Source organism: Eumetopias jubatus, unplaced genomic scaffold, assembly GCF_037043125.1.
Source record: "Eumetopias jubatus isolate StellerSeaLion01/CBP00866 unplaced genomic scaffold, mEumJub1_p1.0 scaffold_8, whole genome shotgun sequence".
Lineage (NCBI taxonomy): Eukaryota > Metazoa > Chordata > Mammalia > Carnivora > Otariidae > Eumetopias > Eumetopias jubatus.
The window spans coordinates 40,716,535-40,741,859 of record NW_028274814.1 but is presented as its reverse complement, the minus strand read 5'-3'; the positions used below and the strand labels follow the sequence as shown (position 1 = coordinate 40,741,859).

Genomic DNA, 25,325 nt, shown 5'->3' with positions numbered 1-25,325 from the left:
CCACCTTTCTCAAAGGTGGTCCACCATCTCAGTTCACTTAGGACTGTCCTGGTTTTAGCTCTAAAAGTCCAGCGTGCTAGGAAATGCCTCAGTCCTGGGCAAACTGAGAAGATCAGTCACTCTACAGACAAATGATTAAGTCTGGAAAGATGAGTAATCTGCCAGCTAAGCAGTAATTTGCCAGCTAAGCAGAGAAGCTGGTGCCTTAGGTCAGGTTTCAGAGAAGCAGAGCCTAAGGTGGGGGTCCTTGTCAAGTGATTTGGCAAGAAAGTGCTCTCAGGAGAAGCTGTGATCAAATAAAAGGAGCAGGGTAGGAAGAGGAGAGGCTAAGCAAGGATGTGGGGAGACCTGGATGAAAACTACACCACAGAGTCTATCCTGCTTAGAGACGAGTAAGGGGGGCTTTTGTACCTCCCCACCCCTCCACCTCTCTGTCACTGATGCCAGGCTTCTATGGTTAGTATGGGGCAGAGATGGGAGAGAGAAGAATGTAACTCTCAGGCAACTCCAGGCGAAGAGACCCAAAAAGGCTTACAGGTGGGAACTGCTCACAGTGGTGCCCGCAACCAGGGAAGGGAAGGAAACTTTGGCTCTGGACAAGGCTTGAAGAACATCTGCTAGAGGAAGAAAAGGGGCCCATCTAGAGGGGGCTCTGGGGGAAAGCTGACACATTCATTGAACATCTGGTATACCCTGTTTGTCTACTGTGTCAGGCACTCTGTAAGCATTGGAGCAGATCAATGAATAAGACATACACACAATGAACAAGACATACAATGAACAAGACATAAAGCTCCTGAGCTTCATTCTCATTGAAGATGAGAGGTTGGGGAGAGTCAAGAACTAACCAAACAAACACATAAACAAGACGACTAGTGGTTGTGATGAAGCTTTGAATCAAAGAAGCAGGATGGTGAGCTAGAGAGGAATTCAGGAGGTCAGGGAAGGCTCACCAAGTCAGGATCAGAAAGATGAGAGTGAGACAGCATTTTGAAGAGCCCAGGGAAGATTCCAGACAGGGGAAATGGGAAATACAGAAACCCTGAGGTAGGAAAGCGTTGAAAACATAAATACGGATATTACAAAGTAGACAGGGTAATGAATAGTAAGCAAGGATAAAGGCTACAGAAATTCAGAAGAGGGAGAGATACAGATTACATAAAGATACTTTTTTGATTATGCTATTTTAATTTTTAAATTATGCAAATTTAAGGAACTGTTTTTATTTTTTTCAAGTGAAGCTTTGTTATTAAAATGTATTTTTTTGTTTTTCTAACTTATTTTTTATTCAAGTATAACCAACATACAGCATTACATTAGTTTCAGATGTGCAATATGGTGACTCAACAATTTTGTACATTTCTCGGTGCTTATCAAAATAAGTGTACTCTTAAGTCCCTCTACCCACCTTCCCTCTGGCAACCACCAGTTTATTCTCTGTATTTAAGAGTCTGTTTTTTTTGTTGGTCTCTTTTTTCTCTGTTAGTTTGTTTCATTTCTGAAATTCCACATATGAGTGAAATCATATCATATTTGTCTTTCTATATTTCACTCAGCATTATACCCTCTATATCCATCCATGTGGTTACAGATGGCAAGATTTCATTCTTTTCGTGGCTGAATAATGTTCCATTCCACATCTTTATCTATTCATCTATCAATGGACTGGGTTGCTTCCATTTCTTGGCTATTGTAAATAATTCTGCAATAAGCATCAGGGTGCACATATCTTTTTGAATTAGTGTTTTCATTTTCTTTGCGTAAATACCCAGTAGTGAAATTGCTGGACCATGTGGTTAGTCTATCTTTAATTTTTTGAGGAACGTCTATACTGTTTTCCACAGTGGCTGCACCTGTTTGCAATCCCACCAACAGGACACAAGGGTTCCTTTTCCTCTCCATCCCCACAAACTCTTATTTCTTGTTTTTTTTATTTTTTAGCCATTTTGACAGGTGTAAAATGATATCTCATTGTGGTTTTGATTTGCATTTTCCTGACAATTAGTGATGTTGAGCATCTTTTCATGTGTCTACTAGCCATCTATATGTCTTCTTTGGAAAGATGTCTATTCAGGTCCTTTGACCATTTTTTAATTGGATTATTTGTTTTTTTGGTGGTGAGTTGTATACCTTTTTTATATATTTTAGATATTAGCTTCTTATCAAATATATCATTTGCAAATATCTTCTCCCATTCAATAGGTTGCATTTTTGTTTTGTTGATGCTTTCCTTCACTGTGCAGAAGCTTTTTATTTTGGTGTAGTCCCAATAGTTTAATTTTGCTTTTGTTTCCCTTGTCTGAGAAGACATATCTAAAAAAAATGTTTCTATGGCTGATGTCAAAGAAATTACTGCCTATGTTTTCTTTTAGGAATTTTATGGTTCCACATGAAGACATTTATGTCTTCAATCCACTTTGAGTTTAGTTTTGTGTATGGTGGTAAGAAAGTGGTTTAGTTTCCTTCTTTTACATGTGGCTATCCAGTTTTCCCAACATCATTTGTTGAAAAGACTGTCTTTGTCCCATTGTATATTCTTGCTGCCTTTGTCTTAGATTAATTGACCATAAAATCGTGGGTTTGTTTCTGGACTCTCTATTCTGTTCCATTGATTTATGTGTCCATTTTTGTGCCAGTACCATACTGTTTTGATTACTATAGCTTTGTAATAAAGTTTGAAATCCGGGATTGCTTTGTTCTTCTTTTTCGTGATTGCTTTGGCTATTCAGGTTTTTTGTTTGTTTGCTTTTTGGTTTGTTTGTTTGTTTGTTTTTTGTGATTCCACAAATTTTAGGATTATTCTAGTTCTGTGAAAAATGCTGTTGGTATTTTGATGGGGGTTCCATTAAGTTTGTAGATTGCTTTGAGTAGTATGGACATTTTAACAATATTGGTTGTTCCAATCCATGGGCATGGAATGTCTTTCCATTTGTTTGTGTCATTATCCTGATATCAAAGTCAAATAAAGGCATTATAAAAAAAGAAAACCACAGGCCAATATCTCTGATGAACATAGATGCAAAAATGCTCAGCAAAGTATTAGCAACCAGAATCCAAAATCATTCACCATGATCAAGTGGGATTTATTCCAGGGATTTGAGGGTGGTTCAATATTCACAAATTCATCAACATGATACATCACATCAACAAGAGAAAGGATAAAAACCATATGATCATCTCAATAGATGGAGACAAAGCATTTGACAAAGTACGATATCCATTCATGATAAAAACTCCCAACAAAGTAAGTTTAGAGAGAACATACCTCAACATAAGAAAAGCTATATATGAAAAACCCACAGCTAACATCATACTCAATGGTGGAAAACTGAGAGCTTTTCCTCTAAGATCAAAAACAAGATAAGAATGTCCACTCTCACCACTTCTATTCAACACAGTACTGGAAATCCTAGCCACAGCAATCAGACAAGAAAAAGAAATAAAACCCATCCAAGTTGGCAAGGAAGAAAGTAAAACTTTCACTATTTCCAGACGACATGATATTATATACAGAATATCCTAAAAACTCCACCAAACTGATAAATGAATTCAGTAAAGGATACAACAATAATATACAGAAATCTGTTGCATTTCTTTACACTTAATGAAGCATCAGAAAAAGAAATTAAGAAAATAATCTCATTTGCAATTGCACCAAAAATCATAAAATACCTAGGGATAAACTTAACCAAGAAGGTGAAAGATCTGTACTCTGAAAACTGTAAAACACTGATGTAAGGAACTTTGTATTTTCTAGCTGGAAATGAGAAGTATGTGGAGCAGGGAAAGTTCCTAAAGGGATGATCCGTACCCTAAGATGCCAAGAAATTAGAAATACAGCTTTCTCTTACCTCTAGCTTCAGCCCCTGCTCTATAGGATTACTGCCTTATCCAGATGCCTCCCAGAGAACAGGGGGGCCAGAGTGGAGGATGGGGCAGTGGGAAAGGCTGACAGTTTCAAAACCAGTTTGGGTAATGGCTATTCCCCAAGCTACCCTAACTTTATTCCAAGTTATGCATGACCCTGCCCTTTCACCTCTCCTAGGCTTTTCTATATAAATTCTTTGGATTTACCTTGCAGACCTCAAGGAATGTGAAACTGGTGAAGATGTTGCTCTCCTCCATCCTACAAGCTATCCACGAAGACCTGCAGGAGAGGGAGGTGAGGTGGAGGAACTGGCAAAGGGGAAACATTTTTCCTTTAAGAGGCAGGGTGATGAAGTAGTTAAAAGCTGAAACCTGGCAAGCTAGACAACCTGTTGGAATCCTAGGTCTGCCACTTTCTAACTGTGTGCCCTTGGGCAAGTTATTTACTACTATTATTTTATTTTCTGACTCATTTCAGGAAGTTGTAGTCATGATGCACACTTACCCCTAAATACTTCAGGGTGTACTACCTAAAAATAATGATATTCCTTTACATAATCAAAATTAGGAAGTTAACATTGCTATAGTACTATTATCTGATTTATAGACCTGACCTGAAAATGGCCAATTGTCCTACCAATGTTTTTTTTTAGAGCAAAAGAAAAACATTTTTTCTCTGGTCTGGGATCTAATTTAGAATCAAATAGTATGTTTAGTTATCATTTAGCTTTAATATTTTTAATCTGGAACAGTTCCTCAGTTTCTATTTTTCATGCTCTTGACATTTAAAAATGTATGGACCATTGATTTTGTAGAATGTAGCTCATTTTTTGTTTGTCTCATATTTCCTCATGATTAGGTTTAGATTATGTATTTTTGGTGGGAATACTATGGAACCTGTGTGTCATAGGATGGTTTTCAGGATTAAAAATATAAAAGCTCCTAGAACAATGCCTGGCACACAAGCACTCTCTAAGTGTTGCTTACTGGTAGAATTGGTGGCTGTGCTCTCAGGCATCCCCTCTCCAATGCTCCTTCCCTGCCAGATTCTCAGAGCATCCATCACCATCATGGCTATCATCAGTTATTTACCAAGCCCAAGATGCAAACAGTATCATTGAGGAGACAAAGATATATAGGAAGAAAACAGCTGGCTACACAGAGTACCCTTACTAAAGGCAACATGAATGTTCACAGAGACATATAGTGGCTGTGGGGGGTGGGCGGTGGGGACTTGGGCTAGTTGGGTCTAGATCAGGAGGAGGGAAGTGGGTATTCCCACTTGCCATAATATTCCAAGATAAGAACTTTTGGGAGCATGTCTACAGAACAGTCAGTGGCATAGTGGAACTGGAATACAGGGTTCTTTGACAGGGAGGTGAAAGTGACCTGTCTGCCAACACCTGGGGACAGACTGGATACAGAGATAAAGATTAAGAGGGCAGAGGATGTTCAGGATAGTTCCTGGGTTTCTGGCATGCTGGGAGGTGGTATCCTTCACTGAGATCAGGAATGCAGGACATAATGGGGAAGAAGATGATGCATTCAGTTTTGATGGGGAGAGTTTAGGGTGCCCCTGGTAGGGAGCCAGGTGGAGAGGCTCAGTATCCATGTAGATCTGGAACTCAGATCTGGGCTGGATGGCTGCATTTGGGAACAATTATATTTTCCCTGTCTGTAAAATGTGGTTGATAATATTTACCTTAAGGCTTTAGCATGAGGATCAGTGAGACAGCATGTGTAAGGCTGGTACAAACTAAGCATTAAATATTCTGATGATGTCAGTGATGAAGAAGAAGATGATGATGATGATGATCAGGATGAGTGGAAGCCGAGGCTAAGGGATGGCATGGGAAGAGGGACAGACTAGAACCCTCTTCTGATACTCAACTAGTCCCTGCTTTTTTCTTTTTAAAGATTGATTGATTGATTTGTCAGAGAGAGAGAGAGAGAGAGCACAAGCAGGGGAAGCGGCAGGCAGAGGGAGAGGGAGAAGCAGACTCCCCGCCGAGCAGGAACCCGATACGGGACTCGATCCCAGGACCCTGGGACCATGACCCAAGCTGAAGGCAGATGCTTAGCAGACTGAGCCACCCAGGCGCCCCGAGTCCCTGTTTTCTAACTAGACAAAATTTTCCCTTCATCTACTTGGAGGCCAAAAGCCTACAACAAGTCCCATTAATACTTCATCCTTAAAAAAAAAAAAAATACTTCATCCTTTCTAGAGGATCTGTTCCCTGGAATAACTGTAACTGTCCCTAGGTCCCCAGCACTCTGCCTCTTCTGCTGCAAAGTCTTAATGGCGGCCCATCCTGCACAAACAAGCCAGTTGACAAATAGCTGGCACCTGCCTCTCTGTGTTATATGTTCTTTTAGCTCTGTGCCAATATCCGGGTTGAGTAAGCTCTAGGAAGAAGGCTTGGCTGACATTTAAGTCAAAGTGGCCTGCTATGAGGCAGAGGGATTTAAGTTAAAGACCGTTCCTGGCAAGAACTATAGAATCCCCAAGTTTCCCTTGCTCTTGGCCCCCACTCAGTCATCTCTTCCCACTGACAGCATTTTTCACTTAGTTGTATGTCCCACAAGACACATGCAGGGACTCCCTCCTTTCTCTCTCCCCAACTCTAGACAGGTCCCCTTTCCACCTGCCCATTTTGGTCAGTTACTACTGCTGTTTCCTGTTCTCCTGGGTTAAGAATATTGGCATTCTCTGTATGTCTTCTCTCTTTTCCATTTCCTCTGATTATCCATCCAATCCTGTTGATCGTGTGCCTTGGTTTTTGTTCTTCCCTCCTGTTCCCTCCTCACAGCCGTTCTCTGAATTTCTAATGCATATAAGTATTCTCTATTCTTCAGTGTTAGATTTGATACTCCTAAGATTTTGCAAATCTGTGACTCTAATTTTTCACAGTCTGGGATAATTTGCTTCTTTTCTCCCCCCATGCATTAAGCACCAAACAAATCTCTACTGAATTCATAGATGAATTCATATACATATGCAATGTCTCCACAGTTCACAAACATTGTGCAGGGCGTGATTATCCTCTGGTCCATGATACTCAGGAAAGGCTTTTCTGGATGTTGTCAATTAGTATGAAAAATACAAAAATCAGACTCTTTAATTTTGACAAGCCCTGTGCCTCTTTATCATCTATCTATCATCTATCTATCTATCATCTATCATCTATCATCTATCTATCTATCTTTTAGAGTTTTTTTTTTCATTATAAGTGTGCTCGTTAATCTCCATCCCCTATTTCCCCCATCCCCCCACCCACCTCCCCTCTGGTAGTCATGAGTTTGTTCTCTATAGTTAAGAGTCTGTTTCTTGTAATTTGCTCCTTGAGTTACTTCTTGCCAGGATGTTTGGTTCTCCATCTGGATTTTAAGTTGTTCAAGTCACAGGAACCAAATTTTCCTTCCATTTCTTTTCTTTCCCTTTTCTCTCCCTTCTTCTCTCTAAATCCCGGGGCTTGGGAGAGCATAAAGGTGCCTGGATAACTCTTAGCTGTGGCGTGAGTTTGAGGCTATCCTCATTACAGGGCATTGCTGTGGCGCACTCAGTATTGTGTCCATGAAACATCTGAAGATAGTCCTGGACCAACTGCAAGTGTCTAGTGCTATCCTCACTGACAAGGGCTCATCATTCATCCTCAAACTAATGAAGGTGATGGCATTCCTGGGAACTCTGCCAGCCTCCCACACAAAACCTTCTGAGGCATCCCCATCACTCCAGACTCCCCACTTCTCTGAGGCTTTGTGACTCACCTATAAAGCTTCTATTTCCCTCTGACCAACTGTGGGGAAGTTTCATCCTCTTCTCCCTTTCCCATGTTCCCTTATGCCCGTGCTTCAGGCCCTGGTATCATCAGCGGCATCCCCTTCCTCCCAACTGTCCACCATTCCACAACCCCATCTTCCCTTCCGGGCCATCTAGCCAACCCATTCCTCTCTGAACCTCCATTTCCCCATCAGGCAAGGAGAATAAGATGAAGAGAAGGCAGGTTTCCCCCTTCCTCCTACAGGAACATCAGCAAAGGAAATGGGGGCTGGTCTGTAACATCATCCACTTAAGCTATAGCAAGATTATTTTAGAGAGCAAGGGAGATATCTTCACGCACTTAGAGACATCCTGGCCATAGTCCTGCAACACTACCACAACTGCATTGTAGAAAAGGTACTTCCTGCTTACTCTACTTCTCCAGTGACCCATCCCTGCCTTCTTTACCCTTCCCCTCCATGAAAATGATGCCTGGCCTTGAATGGAACAAGGGGGTGGGGCTATTACAGTTACTTCAGGGGAGGTGGGGGGGGGTCCCTAAATAATTTTCCTACCTCTGTCATTTGTCCAGAGCATGTGCCCCTAGGGTAGGAGAAGAAGCCTTTCCCAAATCCTGTTCATTTACCATCCAACTAGACATCCTTTGGGAGAACTTATTTGGTAAAAAGACAACTTGAGAGATAAGGAAACTAGCTAGATCTATCCTAATTTAAGAGTAAATATGAGGTGGGAACTACCGGAACGAGGTTGGTAAGAGGGGTGGCCCCTTCCCCCATAAAGATGCCACAGGCTTTGCTTCCCTAAGCTGTCCTCAGAGGGAAGATGCAAGATCTCAGCCTAGAGAAAGCTAGAGAAGCCTTAGCTTCTCATCTCCCAGATTTTGTGTAGGTAGTTTTCCCTTGCCCCAGGATCATTCCTACCTTGGAAATCTCTGAGCATACTGGTTGGTTCAGGATAAGAACCTGAAGCTGGAGTACCTGGACACCCTGACCAAGCTAACAAACATCCTGAGCAGCCACCCCATGGCCTTTCAACTCAAGTTCCCTCAGAAACTAGAAATTGTAACCTTCCTGGTGGTAAGTACAACTCGGGAGGATGGAGGTGGAAATGCACAGAGGAGGGAGGACGGGTCTTCATGGAACCATTGGCAGTGCTCCTGGGCTTGGCCTGGAGGATAAAAGTCCAGATTTTCCAGGGTCCTTTTCCAACCTTTTCCTTTTTTCCATCCTCAAGGTGGGGGTGAGTACTGTGGGGAAGGTATGGTTGGGAGTAGAACAGAAGTGCTGTCCTTGAGAGTTTTTGGAAATTCTAGGTTCTGGTTTCTTATGAATACAGCCTGGGGTAGGAGGAGGGGGAGGAAGACAAAAAAAAAAAAAATATGTTCACATCCTCTTTGTCTCTGGGGTGTGTGGGGGGTGCATTACAGGAGTTAATCAGGGAGGAGCCACTGAGTTCCGTCTCCAGCTCCATTAGGCGGAGGGCAGTGAACATCATCACTGACTTCAGGTAATGATGTTCCAGCTACTCTGTCTTCCTTGCTCTGACTGGATTTCAGTTCTTTATATACTAGTCTGTCCCCACTTCACTTTCTGCCTCTGCTTCTAGGAATAGGGGGCCCCAGGCAGTAGTAGACATCTACTGGACAATGTCTGCCACCCCCTTTAACCAAGATTTTTTAGATGGGATTTTTGGAGCACCTGGCAGAGACCACCTCTCCCATTTTCACAGGCACTTGCTGTTGCTTCTGGTCCAGGCTTTCTTCTGCTTTCAGGGCTGTCCCTGACTAAATACCTACATATCTGTCACTGACCATCTCCCCCATTCCCTCAAAATATCTGGGGAGCCAAAAAGTAATATATCATCTCAAAATATCAGTACCCTTTCCTGTAATAGTTCCTCTTTCCCTTTGTCCCTTTCTTTCCATTTTCCTGGCATTTTTAAACTTTGCTACAGTTTCTTCCTTTTCTTCTTTTGTTACTTTTTCTTCTGGTAGCTTCTTACTACCACCTGTCCCTCTGTCTCCACCATCTCTCTCTGGACCTTCCTCAGCTATGATTCCTGGCCATTACTGTCTCGTTACATATTTGGTACTTCCTCCTGGATCTTAGGAAGCTCTATCCCCTCATAGAGGTAGAAGAAAGAACAGAGCTACTCTGAACGTGCTATAAGAGTGTGCTCTGCCTGCCACCTACAGAAATTTTGCAGAAGGAGGCATCCAGTTCCCAGGAGGCCCACACCACTGTGGTAAAAAACTCTTTGATGTTTGTCTCTTTGTATTCAGTTTTTACTTTTGAGAGGATGAGAAGTATAGGTTTGGCAGTTACAGGTAAGGCTCTTCCACCTTCGTTGATAAAAATACAATCATTTGAAGAGGTTACTAGGTCATATAGTCTGAATTCAACTCATGAGATGTACTTCCTTCTTGAGAGCATGCATTGATTACTGCTGTCACGCTTTAATATTCTGGCCCAGAGGTGAACACGCAGTTCTTTAATTTTTAACTGTTGTACAACTGAAACCAGATTGAAAGGTTCAAACGTGATTCTACTAAAGGCCCATGGGTAAATAAGTTTAGAGGGTCCCAAGGGCAAGAGAGCTGAATCCATTTCCCACAGGGCCTATAGTGTTCCTTGAGGGAAAGAAGAATGATTCACTTTTCTAATTTGCATTTGTATGCTTAATTCTTAGGAATTCTTTCATGTTCTCTGATTACTCGTTTATCTTGATTGGTTGTTCTTGTTTTATTGATGCCACAATCTCTTGATTTTTTGAGGATATTAATAAGAATTTAAAAAAATAAAAGTTTCTATTTACTGAATTAGTTTTTTTTTTTTAGGGTCAGTTGGTCTGTTTGTTTCTTTGGGCCTTTTCATCAGCTGTCTGGTGGTCTTTCTTTGTCAGTTCATATTTATTTATGTTATGAAGGAAGGACTGGTACATACAGAGAAGGCTGAGGTGGGTTTCCTCTGGTTGTATCCCCATGAGGCCTTCCTCAGTGTAGGTCTGGTTAGGGAGGGAAGGTATTTTGACAGGGTTTGCCCATGTGTGGGGCAAACTGGGAACTCCCAGTCCACTAGGACAAAACTGCACATCAGGCAGACATTTGTGCTCTGCTGAAAACAGCAGAGGGATTTGTTCAAGTTAATAGCAGACAAATGGCACTTGAAATGTTAGGGGGAAACTTGTGGAGCAGAATTTCTCAAGGAAAGCTTCCTGGGAGAGCTAGAGCACAGAGCTAAGTTTAGAAGGAGGGATGGGGCCGACATCTCAGCAACTCTTTGAGTTCTCTCTTCTCCCCTCAGGATTTGTTCAGGGAGACCCTGCAATCCCTTCTAAGGCTAATGGAGACACTTATTGTTGAAATGCCCTCTCAGATCCAGCACTGCTTGGAGGTCAGTGGGAAGGAGCCCCTGGAATTGGTATATTGGTTTCCTCGGGCTGCTGTAACAAAGTGTCACAACTGAGTGGCTTCAAACAACAGAAATATATTCTCTCACAGTTGTAAATGCTGGAAGTCCAAAATCAAGGTATCAGCAGGGTTGGTTCCTACTGGAAGCTCTGAAGGAGAATCTGTTCCATGCATCTCTCCTAGCCTCTGGTGATTCCTGGCAGCCCATGGTGTCCCTTGGTTTATAGACATACCATTTCACATATGAGTGAAATCATGTGGTATTTGTCTTTGGCTGAATTATTTTTATTTTTTTTTCTTTAAATGGCTGAATTATTTTGCTTAGTATTATATGCTCTAGATCCATCCATGTTGTTACAAATAGCAAGATTTCATTCTTTTTTTTACAGCTGAATAAGATTTCACTCTGTGTGTGTGTGTGTGTGTGTGTGTGTATGTGTGTCTATCTCATATTTTCTTTATCCATTCATCTATCAGTGGACATTTGGGCTGCTTCCATAATTTGGCTATTGTAAATAATGTTGCAATAAATATAGGGTGCATATAACCTTTCAAATTAGTGTTTTTATATTTTGGGGGTAAATACCCAGTAGTGTGATTACTGGATCATAGGGGAGTTCTATTTTTAATTTTTTTGAGGAATCTTCATGCTGTTTTCCACAGTGGCTGCACAGTTTGCATTCCCACCAACTGTACTCAGGGGTTCCTTTTGTTCTACAACCTCACCAACACTTTGTTGTGTCTTATCTTTTTTTTTTATTATGTTATGTTAATCACCATACATTACATCATTAGTTTTTGATGTGGTGTTCCATGATTCATTGTTTGCGTATAACACCCAGTGCTTCATGCAGTACGTACCCTCTTTAATAGCCATCACCAGGCTAACCCATCTCCCCCCACCCAGAACCCTCAGTTTGTTTCTCAGAGTCCAGTCTCTCATGGTTCGTCTCCCCCTCTGATATGCCCCCCTTCATTTTTCCCTTCCTGCTACCTTCTTCTTCTTCTTCTTCTTCTTTTTTTAAAGATTTTATTTATTTATTTGACAGAGAGAGAGAGACAGCGAGAGAGGGAACACAAGCAGGGGGAGTGGGAAAGGGAGAAACAGGCTTCCTGCCGAGCCGGGAGCCCGATGCGGGGCTCGATCCCAGGACCCTGAGATCATGACCTGAGCCGAAGGCAGTCGCTTAACCAACTGAGCCACCCAGGCGCCCCCCCGCCTTTTTTTTTTTTTAACATATAATGTATTATTTGTTTCAGAGGTACAGGTCTGTGCTTCAACCGTCTCACACAATTCACAGTGCTCACCATAGCACATACCTTCCCCAATGTCTATCACCCAGCCACCCCATCCCTCCCACCCCCCACCACTCCAGCAACCCTCAGTTTGTTTCCTGAGATTAAGAATTCCTCCTATCAGTGAGGTCATATGATACATGTCTTTCTCTGATTGACTTATCTTGCTCAGCATAATACCCTCCAGTTCCATCCACATTGTTGCAAATGGCAAGCTTTCATTCCTTTTGATGGCTGCATAATATTCCATTGTGTATATATACCACATCTTTTTTATCCATTCATCTGTTGATGGACATCTTGGCTCTTTCCATAGTTTGGCTATTGTGGACATTGCTGCTATAAACATCGGGGTGCACATACCCCTTCGGATCACTACATTTGTATCTTAGGGGTAAATACACAGCAGTGCAATTGCTGGATCTTAGGGTAGCTCTATTTTCAACTTTTTGAGGAACCTCCATACTGTTTTCCAGAGTGGCTGCACCAGCTTGCATTCCCACCAACAGTGTAGGAGGGTTCCCCTTTCTCCACATCCCCACCAACATCTGTCGTTTCCTGTTGTTAATTTTATCTTTTTGATTTTAGTTATTCTGACAGGTGTGAGGTGATATCTCATTGTACTTTTATTTACTTTTATTTTTTTTAAGATTTTATTTATTTATTTAATTGACAGAGAGAGAGCGAGAGAGGGAACACAAGCAGGGGGAGGATCAGAGGGAGAAGCAGGCTCCCCACCAAGCAGGGAGCCCGATGCAGGGCTCGATTCCAGGACCCTGAGATCATGACCTGAGCTGAAGGCAGTCGCTTAACCAACTGAGCCACCCAGGCGCCCCTCTCATTGTACTTTTAATTTACATTTCCCTGATAATGAGTGATTTTAGCATCTTTTTGTGTTTCTGTTAGCCATATGAATGTTTTCTTTGGCGAAATGTCCGTTCATGTCTTCTGCCCATTTTTAATTGGATTATTTGTTTTTGTGTGTGTCATGTTGTATAAGTTCTTCATAAATTTTGGATATTAACCCTTTATGGGATATGTCATTTGCATGTATCTTCTCCCATTCCACAGGTTGCCTTTTAGTTTCGATGATTGTTTCCTTTGCTGTGCAGAAGCTTGTTTTTTGTTTTTGTTTTTGTTTGTTTTGTTTTGTTGATGTAGTTCCAATAGTTTAATTTTGCTTTTGTGTCCCTTGCCTCAGGAGACATAGCTGGAAAAATATTGTTATGGCTGATGTCAGAAAGATTACTGCTTGTGCTCTCTTCTAGGATTTTTATGGTTTCAGGTCTCACATTTAGGTCCTTAATCCATTTTGAGTTTATTTTTGTATGTGGTGTAAGAAAGTGGTCCAGTTTCATTCTTTTGCATGTACCTGTCCAGTTTTCCCAATACCATTTGTTGAAGAGACTATCTTTTCCCCATTGCATATTCTTGCTTCCTTTGTCAAAGATTAATTGACTGTATAATCATGGGTTTATTTCTGGGCTTTCTATTTTGTTCTCTTGATCTATGTGTCTATTTTTGGGCCATTATAATACTGTTTTGATAACTACAGCTTTGCAGTATAACTTGAAATCTAGAATTATAATACTTCAATCTTTTTCTTTTTTAAGTTTGCTTTGGCTATTCAGGGTCTTTTGTGGTTCCATACAAATTTTAGGTTCCTTTGTTTCAGTTCTGTGAAAAATGCTGATGGCATTTGGATAGGGATTACATTAAATCTGGAGATTGCTTTGGGTAGTATGGACGTTTTAACAATATTGGTTTTACCAATCCATGAGCACGGAATATTGGTTTGTTTGTGTTATTTCAATTTCTTTCATCAATGTTTTATAGGTTTCAGAGTACAGATCTTTCACCTCCTTGGTTAAGTTTATTTCTAGGTATTTTTTTATTTTTTGGTGCAATTATAAATTGAATTGTTTTCTTAATTTCTCTTTCTGATGCTTCATTATTAGTGTAAGAAATGCAACAGATTTCTCTACATTGATTTTGTATCCTGCAATCTTACTGAATGAATTTATCAGTTCTAGTCATTATTTTTTTTTTGTAGAGTCTTTTGGGTTTTCTATATATAGTATCATGTCATCTGCAAATAGTGAAAGTTTTACTTCTTCTTTACCACTTTGGATGACTTTTATTCTTTTTTCTTGTCTGACTGGTGTGATTATGACTTCCAGTGGTATGTGAATAAAAGTGGTAAGAGCGAACATGCTTGTCTTATTCCTGACCTTAGGGGAAAAGCTCTCAGTTTTTCACCATTGAGTATGATATTAGCTATGGGTTTTTCATATATGGTCTTTATTATATTGACACATATTCTCTCTAAACCTGCTTTGTGGAGGGCTTTTATCATGAATGGATATTGTACTTTGTCAAATGCTTTGTCTGCTTCTGTTGAGATGATCATATGGTTTTTATCCTCTCCTTGTTGATATGATGTGTCATGTTGATTAATTTGCAAATATTGAACCACCCTTGCATCCAGAAATAAATCCCACTTGATCGTGGTGAATAATTTTTTTAATGTATTGTTGGATTCAGTTTGCTAATATTTGTTGAGGATCTTTACATCTATGTTCAGAGATTTGGGCCTGTAGTTCTCTTTTTTTGTAGTGTCCTTACCTGGTTTTGGTATTAAGGTAATGCTGGCCTCATGGACTCAATTTGGAACTTTTCCTTCCTCTTTTACTTTTTGAAATAGTTTCTTTAAATATTTGGTGGAATTTACCTGTGAAGCCATCTGGTCCTGGACTTTCATCTGTTGGGAGTTTTTGTTTGTTTGTTTGTTTTGTTTTTGTCATGTTGTATAAGTTCTTTATTAATTTTGTTTTTACTGGTACAATATCATTGCTGGTATCTGGTCTGTCCAAATTTTCTATTTCTTCCTGATTCAGTTTTAGGAGATTATATGTTTCTAGGAATTTACCCATTTCTTCTAGGTTGTCCCAATTTGTTGGCATATAATTTTTCATAATATTCTTTTATAATCCTTTGTATTTCTGTGGTGTTGGTTGTTATTTCTCCTCTTTCATTTCTGATTTTGTTTATTTGAGTCCTCTCCCTTAAAAAAATTTTTTTTATGAGTCTGGTTAAAGGTTTATCAGTTTTTGGACTCTGAAAAGCAGACTGAGGGTTCTAGAGGGGAGGGGAGTGGGGGGATGGGTTGGCCTGGTGATGGGTATTAGGGAGCGCACATTCTGCGTGGAGCACTGGGTGTTATGCACAAACAATGAATCATGGAACACTACATCAAAAACTAATGATGTAATGTATGGTGATTAACATAACAATAAAAAATAAAAAAAAGGTTTATCAGTTTTGTTAATCTTGTCAAAAGCTAGCTCCTGGTTTCATTAATCTGTTCTACTGTCTTTTGTTTCTATTTCATTTATTTCTGCTCTAATCTTTATTATTTCCTTCCCTCTACTGGTTTTGGGTTTTGTTTGTTCTTCTTTTTCTAGCTTCTTTAGGTGTAAGTTTAGGTTGTTTATTTTAGATTTTTCTTGCTTCTTGAGATGGGTCTGTATTGCTATAAATTTCCCTCTTAAAATAGCTTTTGCTGCATCTCAAAGATTTTGAACCATTGTGTTTTCATTTCCATTTGTTTCCCTCTGTTTTCTGATTTCTTCTTTGATTTCCTTTTTTTTTTAAAAGATTTTATCTACCTATTCAGAAGAGACAGAGAGAGACAGGCAGAGGGAGAAGCAGGCTCCCCGCTGAGCAGGGAGCCCGATGCGGGACTCGATCCCAGGACTCCGGGATCATGACCTGAGCCGAACGCAGACGCCAATGACTGAGCCACCCAGGCGCCCTCTTCTTTGATTTCTTGGTTGACCCACTCATTGTTTAGTAGCATGTTATTTTTTTAAAATATTTTATTTATTTATTTTAGAGAGAGAGAGAGAGCACAAGCAAGGGGGAGAGGAAGAAATAGGTTCCCCGCTGAGCAGGGAGCCTGAGGTGGGGCTCAGTCCCAGGACCTTGGGATCATGACCTGAGCAGAAGGCAGATGCTTAACCAACTGAGCCACCTAGGTGCCCCTAGTAGCATGTTATTTAACCTCCATGTATTTGTGCTCTTTCTAGATTTTTCAATTGAGGTTGATTTCTAGTTTGTGGTCATTGTGGTCAGAAAAGGTACATGGGGGTTGCCTGGGTGGCTCAGTTGGTTGTGTGTCTGCCTTATCCCAGGGTCCTGGGATTGAACCCTGTGTCAGGCTCCCTGCTCAGTGGAGAGCCTGCTTGTCCCTCTCCCTCTGCCCTTCCCACTGCCTGTGCTCTCTATCTCTCTCTTTCTTTTTCAGATAAATAAATAAAATCTTAAAAAAAAAAAAAGATGCATGGTATGACTTCAATCTTTTTTAATTTGTTGATTCTCTTTTTCTTTAAAATTTTATTTATTTATTTATTTGACAGAGAGAGAGACAGCGAGAGACGGAACACAAGCAGGGGGAGTGAGAGAGGGAGAAGCAGGCCTCCCACCGAGCAGGGAGCCCGAAGTGGGGCTTGATCCCAGGACCCCGGGATCATGACCCTAGCCAAAGGCAGATGCTTAACAACTGAGCCACCCAGGCGCCCCTAATTTGTTGATTCTTGTTTTGTGGCCTAATGTTACCTATTCTAGGGAATGTCATGTGCACTTGAAAAGAGTGCATATTCTGCTGCTTTAGGATAGAATGTTCTGAATATATCTGTTAAATCCATCTGGTCCAATGTGTCATTCAAAGCCACTGTTTCCTTGTTAATTTTGGTTTGGGATGATCTGTTCACTGATATAAGTGGGGTGTTAAAATTCCCTACTATTATTGTATTTCTAGTGATTACTTCCTTTATGTTTGTTATTAACTGTTTTATGTATTTGGGTGCTCCCATGTTGGGTGCATAAATATTTACAATTGTTATATGCTCTTGTTGGATTGTCCTCTTTCTGATTATAAAGTGTTCTTCTTTGCCTCTTGTTATACAGTCTTTGTTTTAAAGTCTATTTTGTGCAATATAAGTATTGCTACTCTGGCTTTCTTCTCACATCCATTTGCATGATAAATGTTTCTCCATCCCTTCACTTTCAATCTGCATGTGTCTTTAGGTCTGAAATGAGTGAGTCTCTTGTAGGCAGCAAATAGGTGGATCTTATTTTTTAACCATTCTATCACCCTATGTCTTTGATTGGAGCATTTAGTCCATTTACAAAGTAATTATTGATCATTATGTACTTATTGTCATTTTATTATTTTTTGTTGATTTTGTCATTCTTCTCTGTTCCTTTCTTCTTTTGCTTACTTCTCTCACAATAAGTTGGTTTTCTTTCATGATATACTTGTATTCCTTTCTCCTTATTTTTGCATATCTACTACTGGTTTTGATTTGTGTTTACCATTATATGTATATAACATCTTCTGCATATAGCAGTCTATATTAAGTTGATGGTCACTTAAGTTTGAACTCCCCTACCATGTTTTAGGTATATGGTGTCATACTTAACATCCTTTTATTTTGTGAGTCCCTAGGCTGATTTTTACAGATATACTTATTTTTACTGCTTTTGTGTTTCCTACTTTTTTTGCTCTTACTTATGATCTTTCCTTTCTACTCAAAGAGTCTCCTTTAATATTTCTTGTAGGGCTGGTTTAGGGGTCATGAATTCTTTTAACATTTATTTGGGAAACTATCTCTCCTTCTATTCTGAATGTTAACCTTGCTAGATAGAGTATTCTTGGCTGCAGATTTTTTTCCTTTCAGCATTTTTGAGTCTATCATGCCACTCTCTTCCAGCCTGCAAAGTTTCAGCTAAAAAATCCACCAATAGCCTTATGGGATTTCCCTTGTACATAACTTCTCTTTTCTATTGCTGTTTTTAAAATTCTTTCTTTATCACTATTTTTGCCATTTTAATTACTGTGTATCTTGGTGTGGACCTCTTTGGATTGATTTTGATTTTGTGCCTCCTAGATCTGGATTTCTGTTTCCTTCCTCAGATTTGGTAAGTTTTCAGTTATTATTTATTCAGATAAATTTTCTGCCCTCTTTTCTCTCTCTTCTTCTGAGATCACTATAATGCAAATGTTATTACCCTTGATGTCACTGAGATCCCTTAGTCTATTTTCATTTCGTATCATTTATTTTTCTCTCACCTGGTTGTCTTGATTACTTTTCATTAGTCTGGCCTCCAAGTCACTGATTTGTTCTTCTGCTTCCTCTAGTCTGCTATTTATTCCATGTAGTGTATTTTTAATTTCATCTATTGTGTTCTTCATCTCTAATTCATTCTTTTTCATTTCTTTGTTAAGGGTCTCACTGATGTCCTCCACTCTTTTCTCAAGTCTATCTTTATGAGCATTACTTTGAATTCTCTATCAGGCATATTACTTATCTCCATTTCACTTTGGTCTCTTGCTGTGATTATTTCCTGTTCTTTCATTTGGGACATATTTCTCTGTCTCCTCATTTTGTGTAACTTGCTATGTCTGTTTCTCTGTGTTAGGAAAGTCAGCTATGTCCCCTGCTCTTGAAAGTAGTGGCCTTATGAAGAAGAGGTCCTGTAGTGTGCTGTAGTGCCCTGTAGTCTCCCCTGTTCACCAGAATCTGGTGCTTCAGAGGCATCTCCTATGTGTGATGTGTGCACCCTGCTGTCGTGGTTGAGTTGCTTTTGCGTTCAATCCAGTCATCTGCAATGGCAGATGGGTATTTGCCTGTTGTGGGCAGGGTTTGGTCCCTGTGAGGTTAGTAAATCAGTCTGGGGCCAACTTGGTTTTGAGTTGAATCAGACCAGGCATTTGTCAGACATGCAATAGCACCAAATTTCAAGGTACTTTCCCTGTGTTGCCCCTAAGAGGTTTGTGTTGATGGGCAGGGCCTGTAGTCGGACCAGCTGCCTGCCCCAACCCACTCCTGGGGCAGCAGTTTGACTGGTGTGTGTGGTTTTCTTTCCCTCTTCCCAGGGCAGAAGTCACTTTGGAGTGGTGCTGGCCCCTGACTTAGCTGCTTGTACACTGCCAGGCTTGAGCACCACTTTGTTTTTCTTTTTAATTTTTAAAATTTTATTATGTTATGTTAGTCACCATACAATACATCATTAGTTTTTGATGTGGTGATCCACGTTCCATTGTTTTCGTATAACACCCAGTGCTCCATGCAGTACGTGCCCTCCTTAATACCCAGCACCGGGCTAACCCATCCCCCCTCCCCCCTCCTCTAAAACCCTGTCTGTTTCTCAGAGTCCATAGTCTCTCATGGTTCATCTCTCCCTCCAATTTCCCCCCCCTTCATTTTCCCCTTCCTTCTCCTAATGTCCTCCATGCTGTTCCTTATGTTCCACAAATAAGTGAGACGATATGATAATTGACTTTCTCTGCTTGATTTACTTCACTTAGCATCATCTCCTCCAGTCCCATCCATGTTGATGTAAAAGTTGGGTATTCATCCTTTCTGATGGCTGAGTAATATTCCATTGTATATATGGACCACATCTTCTTTATCCATTCATCTATTGAAGGGCATCTCAGCTCTTTCCACAATCTGGCTATTGCGGACATTGCTGCTATGAACATTGGGGTGCATATGGTCCTTCTTTTCACTATAGCTGTGTCTTTGGGGAAATACCCAGGAGTGCAGTTCCTGGATCATAGGGTAGCTCTATTTTCAATTTTTTGGGGCACCTCCACACTGTTTTCCAGAGTGGCTGTACCAACTTGCATTCCCACCAACAGTGTAAGAGGGTTCCCCTTTCTCCACAACCTCTCCAACATTTGTTGTTTCTTTCCCTGTCCATTTTTGCCATTCTAACTTGTGTAAGGTGGTATCTTAATGTGGTTTTGATTTGAATTTCCCTGATGGCTAATGATGATGAACATTTTTTCATGTGTCTGTTAATCATTTGTATGTCTTCTTCAGAGAAGTGTCTTTTCATGTCTTCTGCCCATTTTTTGACTTGATTATTTGTTTTTTGGGTGTTGGGTTTGAGAAGTTCTTTATAGATCTTAGATACCAGCCCTTTATCTGTAGTGTCATTTGCAAATATCTTCTCCCATTCTGTGGGTTGCCTCTTTGTTTTGTTGACTGTTTCCTTTGCTCTGCAGAAGCTTTTTATCTTGATGAAGTCCCAAAGTTCATTTTTGCTTTTGTTTCACTAGCTTTTGGAGATGTATCTTGGAAGAAGTTGCTGTGGCCAATGTCAAAGAGATTACTGCCTATATTCTTCTCTAGGACTTTGATGAATTCCTGTCTCATATTGAGGTCTTTCAATCCATTTTGAGTTTATCTTTGTGTATGGTGTTAGAGAATGGTCGAGTTTCATTCTTCTGCATGTGGCTGTCCAATTTTCCCAGCACCATTTATTGAAGAGACTGTCTTTTTTCCATTGCATGTTTTTTCCTGCTTTGTCAAAGATTATTTGACCATAGAGTTGAGGGTCCATATCTGGGTTCTCTATTCTGTTCCATTGGTCTATATGTCTGTTTTGGTGCCAGTACCATGCTGTCTTCCTGATTAAAACTCTTCAGAGTATAGGGATAGAGGGAACATTCCTCAAGTTCATAAAATCCATCTATGAAAAACCCACAGCGAATATCATCCTCAATGGGGAAAAGCTGAGAGCCTTTCCCTTAAGATCAGGAGCACGTCAAGGATGCCCACTCTTGCCACTATGGTTCAACATATTACTAGAAGTCCTAGCAACAGCAGTCAGGCAACCAAAAGAAATAAAAAGTATTCAAATTGGCAAAGAAGAAGTCAAACTCTCTCTTTTCGCAGATGACATGATACATTATGTGGAAAACCCAAAAGACTCCACCCCCAAATTACTAGAACTCATACAGCAATTCAGTAATGTGGCAGGATACAAAATCAATGCACAGAAATCAGTTGCTTTCTTATACATTAATAATGCAACTGTAGAAAGAGAAATTAGAGAAACAATTCCATTTACAATAGCACCAAAAACCATAAGATACCTCGGAATAAATCTAACCAAAGAGGTAAAGGAGCTATACTCTAGGAACTACAGAACACTCATGAAAGAAATTGAAGAAGACACAAAAAGATGGAAAAACATTCCATACTCATGGATTGGAAGAATAAATATTGTTAAAATGTCTATGCTACCCAGAGCAATCTATACCTTCAATGCCATCCTGATCAAAATTCCAATGACATTTTTCAAAGTGCTGGAACAAAAAATTCTAAAGTTTGTATGGAATCAGAAAAGACCCCGAATTGCCAAGGAAACGTTGAAAAAGAAAAACAAAGCTGGGGGCATCACATTGCCCGATTTCAAGCTATATTGAGCACCACTTTGGATGGGCTCAGGCCAAGAGTATATTGGAAGAGGTGGATCTTCAATGTGCTCAGGGGCAGGAAGTGCAGGTTTAGCAAGATTTATGGGCTGGTCCCCTGGGGGAAGGGACCACACAGCACAGGGACTGGGGCAGGCCTGGCTGGAGAGAATGGATCTGCAAACTTGGATGGAGAGGGGACAGGATGTGTGGCATTAGCAAGTTCGATAGGGAGTGGTGCCTCACTGGTTCCCTCAGAAGGCTGTGTGTTTATGCTGGGCGTCAGGGGAGAGAAATGGCACCTGTCCACATCTTTGTTCCTGGAGGAGTTTCCCAACAATCTCTGTCCCTCTAGGACATACTCTGAGATTAGTAAACTCTCCCAAATGCCCCAGGCATTTTTCAAACTGCTGCAGGACTGTTTGTTGTGCTGTCTCTTTAAGAACACCCTTCCAGCTGTCCCAAAGCCAAGCCCCCGCTGATGTTTAAAATTCTAGGTCTCAAGTCTGCTGGTTGTAAGAACTGAGGCAATTTGACCCCTCTGGTTTTCAAAGCCAAACGTTATGGGGATTTGTCTTCCTTGTGTGGGCTTCCTGGTGTGATAGTCTGTTTCTCTCCCCTCTCTGTCCATGAATCCCTCCCTCCAGTGCACAGTCCCCCAGGTTTGTTTAGCTCCCCACCATATCTCTCCCCTTCCTACTCTCTTTGATGTGGCCTCTTCTCTACATTTAGTTGTGGAGTTTTGACAGGCTTTAGGTCATTTTCTGGGTTGTTTACACTGATGCGAGTGTTATCCAACTGTATTCATGGGATGAGGTGAGCCATCTTCCCAGGAATCCTCTAAAATACACCTCTGGGAAGAAGGGAAATGAGGACCATGGCCATTGGGAGGTGAGGAGTTGCTTGGAGTATAGGGGTCAGGCCACCTACACCTCCTCCAGCAGTGGAGACAGTGCAGCAGTCCTGTGTACCAGCCGCTTCATCCACCCCTTCCTCCTTTTTTAATATAAACATTTAGTTTTATAAATTTTCCTCTGAGTACTACTTTAGCAGCATGCTATACATTTTAAGATGTTGTTCTTTCAGTATCATTCAGTTCAAAATATTTTTTAATTTCTCTTGTGACTTCCTCTTTGGCCAATGGATTATTTAGAAGTGTGCTGTTTAATTTCCAAATGTTTGGAGAATTTTCTATTCTCTTATAGTTATCGATTTCTGATCTAATTCCTTTATGGTCCAAGAACATACTTTTTATTATTTCAATGTTTTTTTATTTTTTAAATTATTTTGGTTTCTTTTTTCCCCCTTATCAACTTTATTGAGCAATAATTTTATACAATTAAATGAATCTATTTAATTGGATGAGTTTCGACAGTTTTATATCCTGGCAAAACCACAGTCTCACTGAAGATACAGAACAATCCCATTACTCTCAAAAGATTCCCTCTGCCACTTTTTCCTTTATACTATTTTTTAATTGCAATAAAGTATACCTAATTATTTCAATGTTTTTTTAGACAGAAAACTTCCCCCCCAGCAACGTTTTGCTTATTTATTACCTAATTAATATCACAAGAACCAGTAATTTGAGTTCACATATTGCAAAGTACAGATCATGCCCCAGGGTTCAGTCATAGTGTTGCTAAACTTTGCTAATTACACATTTCTATAATAAGGTTATTCATGCAAGATGTATTCCTTAGAATGTGCCCTGTTGGAACTTTGGAGAAGTGTATTATGGAAACATTTGTTAGTAGCCATAAAATTGCTTAAGGATACCTGGCATTCACCTAGCTTCTTCCATTTTGGTATTGTTGGTACATTACATGTAAATCAGAATGAGTCTACTTCATTTTAGTGTAAATTCCCCTCTCCATTCCACCACATAGTTTTTGTTTGCAATCATGCAGCGTAGCTATAGACTAATTTTATAGTACTTAGCAACTCAAAGAGATTAATAAATATCAATTTGTTTGGTAAGTTTGAAAGGCAAAGTATCCTTTTTATTATATCCCACAGTGTCTGTCTCCTTTGAAATTTCCAAATGGTGCTCTTCTGATTAGAACATAGTATTTCTGTAAGGCTGATTTCAATTTTTGTTAAAGTTTTTATTTAAATTTCAGTTATTTAACATACAGTGTAATATTAGTTTCAGGTGTACAATATAGTGATTCAACAATTCCATACATCACCCGGTGCTCGTCACAGCAAGTGCCCTCCTTAATCCCCATCAACTATGTCACCCATCCACCCGCCGTCCTCCCCTCTGGTAACCATCAGTGTGTTTCTTGGTTTGTCTCCCTCTCTCCCCCCACTCCTTTGTTCATTTGTTTTGTTTTTAAATTCCACATATAAAAAATTTAAAATTAAAAGAACTCTGCATATGAGTGAAATCATATGGTATTTGTCTTTCTCTGACTGACTTATTTCACTTAGCATAATACTCTCTAGCTCCATTCATGTCATTGCAAATAATAAGATTTCACTTACAAGAGAAAGGATGAAAACCATATGATCATCTCAATAGATGCATAAAAAGCATATGACAAAGCACAACATCCATTCCTGATAAAAACCCTTAACAAAGTAGGTTTAGAGAGAACATACCTCAACATAATAAAAGCCATATATGAAAACCCACAGCTAACATCATACTCAATGGTGGAAAACTGTGAGCTTTTCCTTTAAGATCAGGAACAAGACAAGGATATTGACTCATGCCACATTTATTCAACATAATATTGGAAGTCCTAGCCACAGCAATCAGACAGGAAGAATAAATAAAGGGCATCCAAATTGGTAAGGAAGAAGTAAAGCTTTCACTATTTGCAGATAACATGATACTATATATAGAAAACCCTAAAGATTCCATTAAAGAAAACCCTACTAGAACAGATAAATGAATTCAGTAAAGTTACAGGATGCAAAATTAATATACAGAAATCTGTTGCATTTTTATACACTAATAATGAAGTAGCAGGAAGAGAAATTAAGCAAACAATCTCATTTACAATTGCACCAAAAATAATAGAATACCTAGGAATCAACCAATGAAGTGAAAGACTTGTACTCTGAAAACTATAAAACACTGATGAAAGAAAGTAATTTCATTTCTTGATGTCATTAAACAATCAGACATTCCAATTGATTGGTTTGTCTCTTAATTCTCTTAATCTATAGATTACCCTTCCATCATTTTTTCCTTGGAATTTATTTGTTAAAGAAACCTAGACATTCGTTCTCTACATTTTCCACATTCTGGATTGTGCTGATTACATCCTTTAGGGGCCACATAACAAATTCCTCTGTACAAACCTTTCCTATAAATTGCTAGATCTAGACTATGTTAGATCCTAATTCTAATTATTAGATCTAGATCATGAATCTGATCAATTTTTGGCAAGATTACTTCAGAAGTAGTCTTATCTTCCTCCACCAAGAAGCACATGATGTCTGGTTGTCTTCTTGTGGTGTTCAGAACTTTTTTTTTAAATTAACATATAAGGTATTATTTGTTTCAGGGGTACAGGTCTGTGATTCATCAGTCTTACACAATACACAGCACTCACCATAGCACACACCCTCCCCAATGTCTATCACCCAGCCACCCCATCCCTCCCACCCCCCACCACTCCAGCAACTCTCAGTTTGTTTTCTGAGATTAAGAGTCTCTTATGGTTTGTCTCCCTCTCTGGTTTCAT

At 39.9% G+C, this 25,325-nt stretch overlaps 1 protein-coding gene across 1 annotated transcript in view; it reads left to right on the top strand.

Moving 5' to 3' along the window:
- The window catches only part of LOC148163682 (maestro heat-like repeat-containing protein family member 7), a 43,023-nt gene that overhangs the window by 2,009 nt on the left and 15,689 nt on the right, over nt 1–25,325 (top strand). The window contains 5 exon segments of the mRNA XM_088025693.1: nt 4,082–4,162; nt 8,602–8,724; nt 9,075–9,154; nt 9,757–9,892; nt 10,951–11,040. Coding sequence (XP_087881819.1) covers nt 4,082–4,162; nt 8,602–8,724; nt 9,075–9,154; nt 9,757–9,892; nt 10,951–11,040 — 510 coding nt within the window.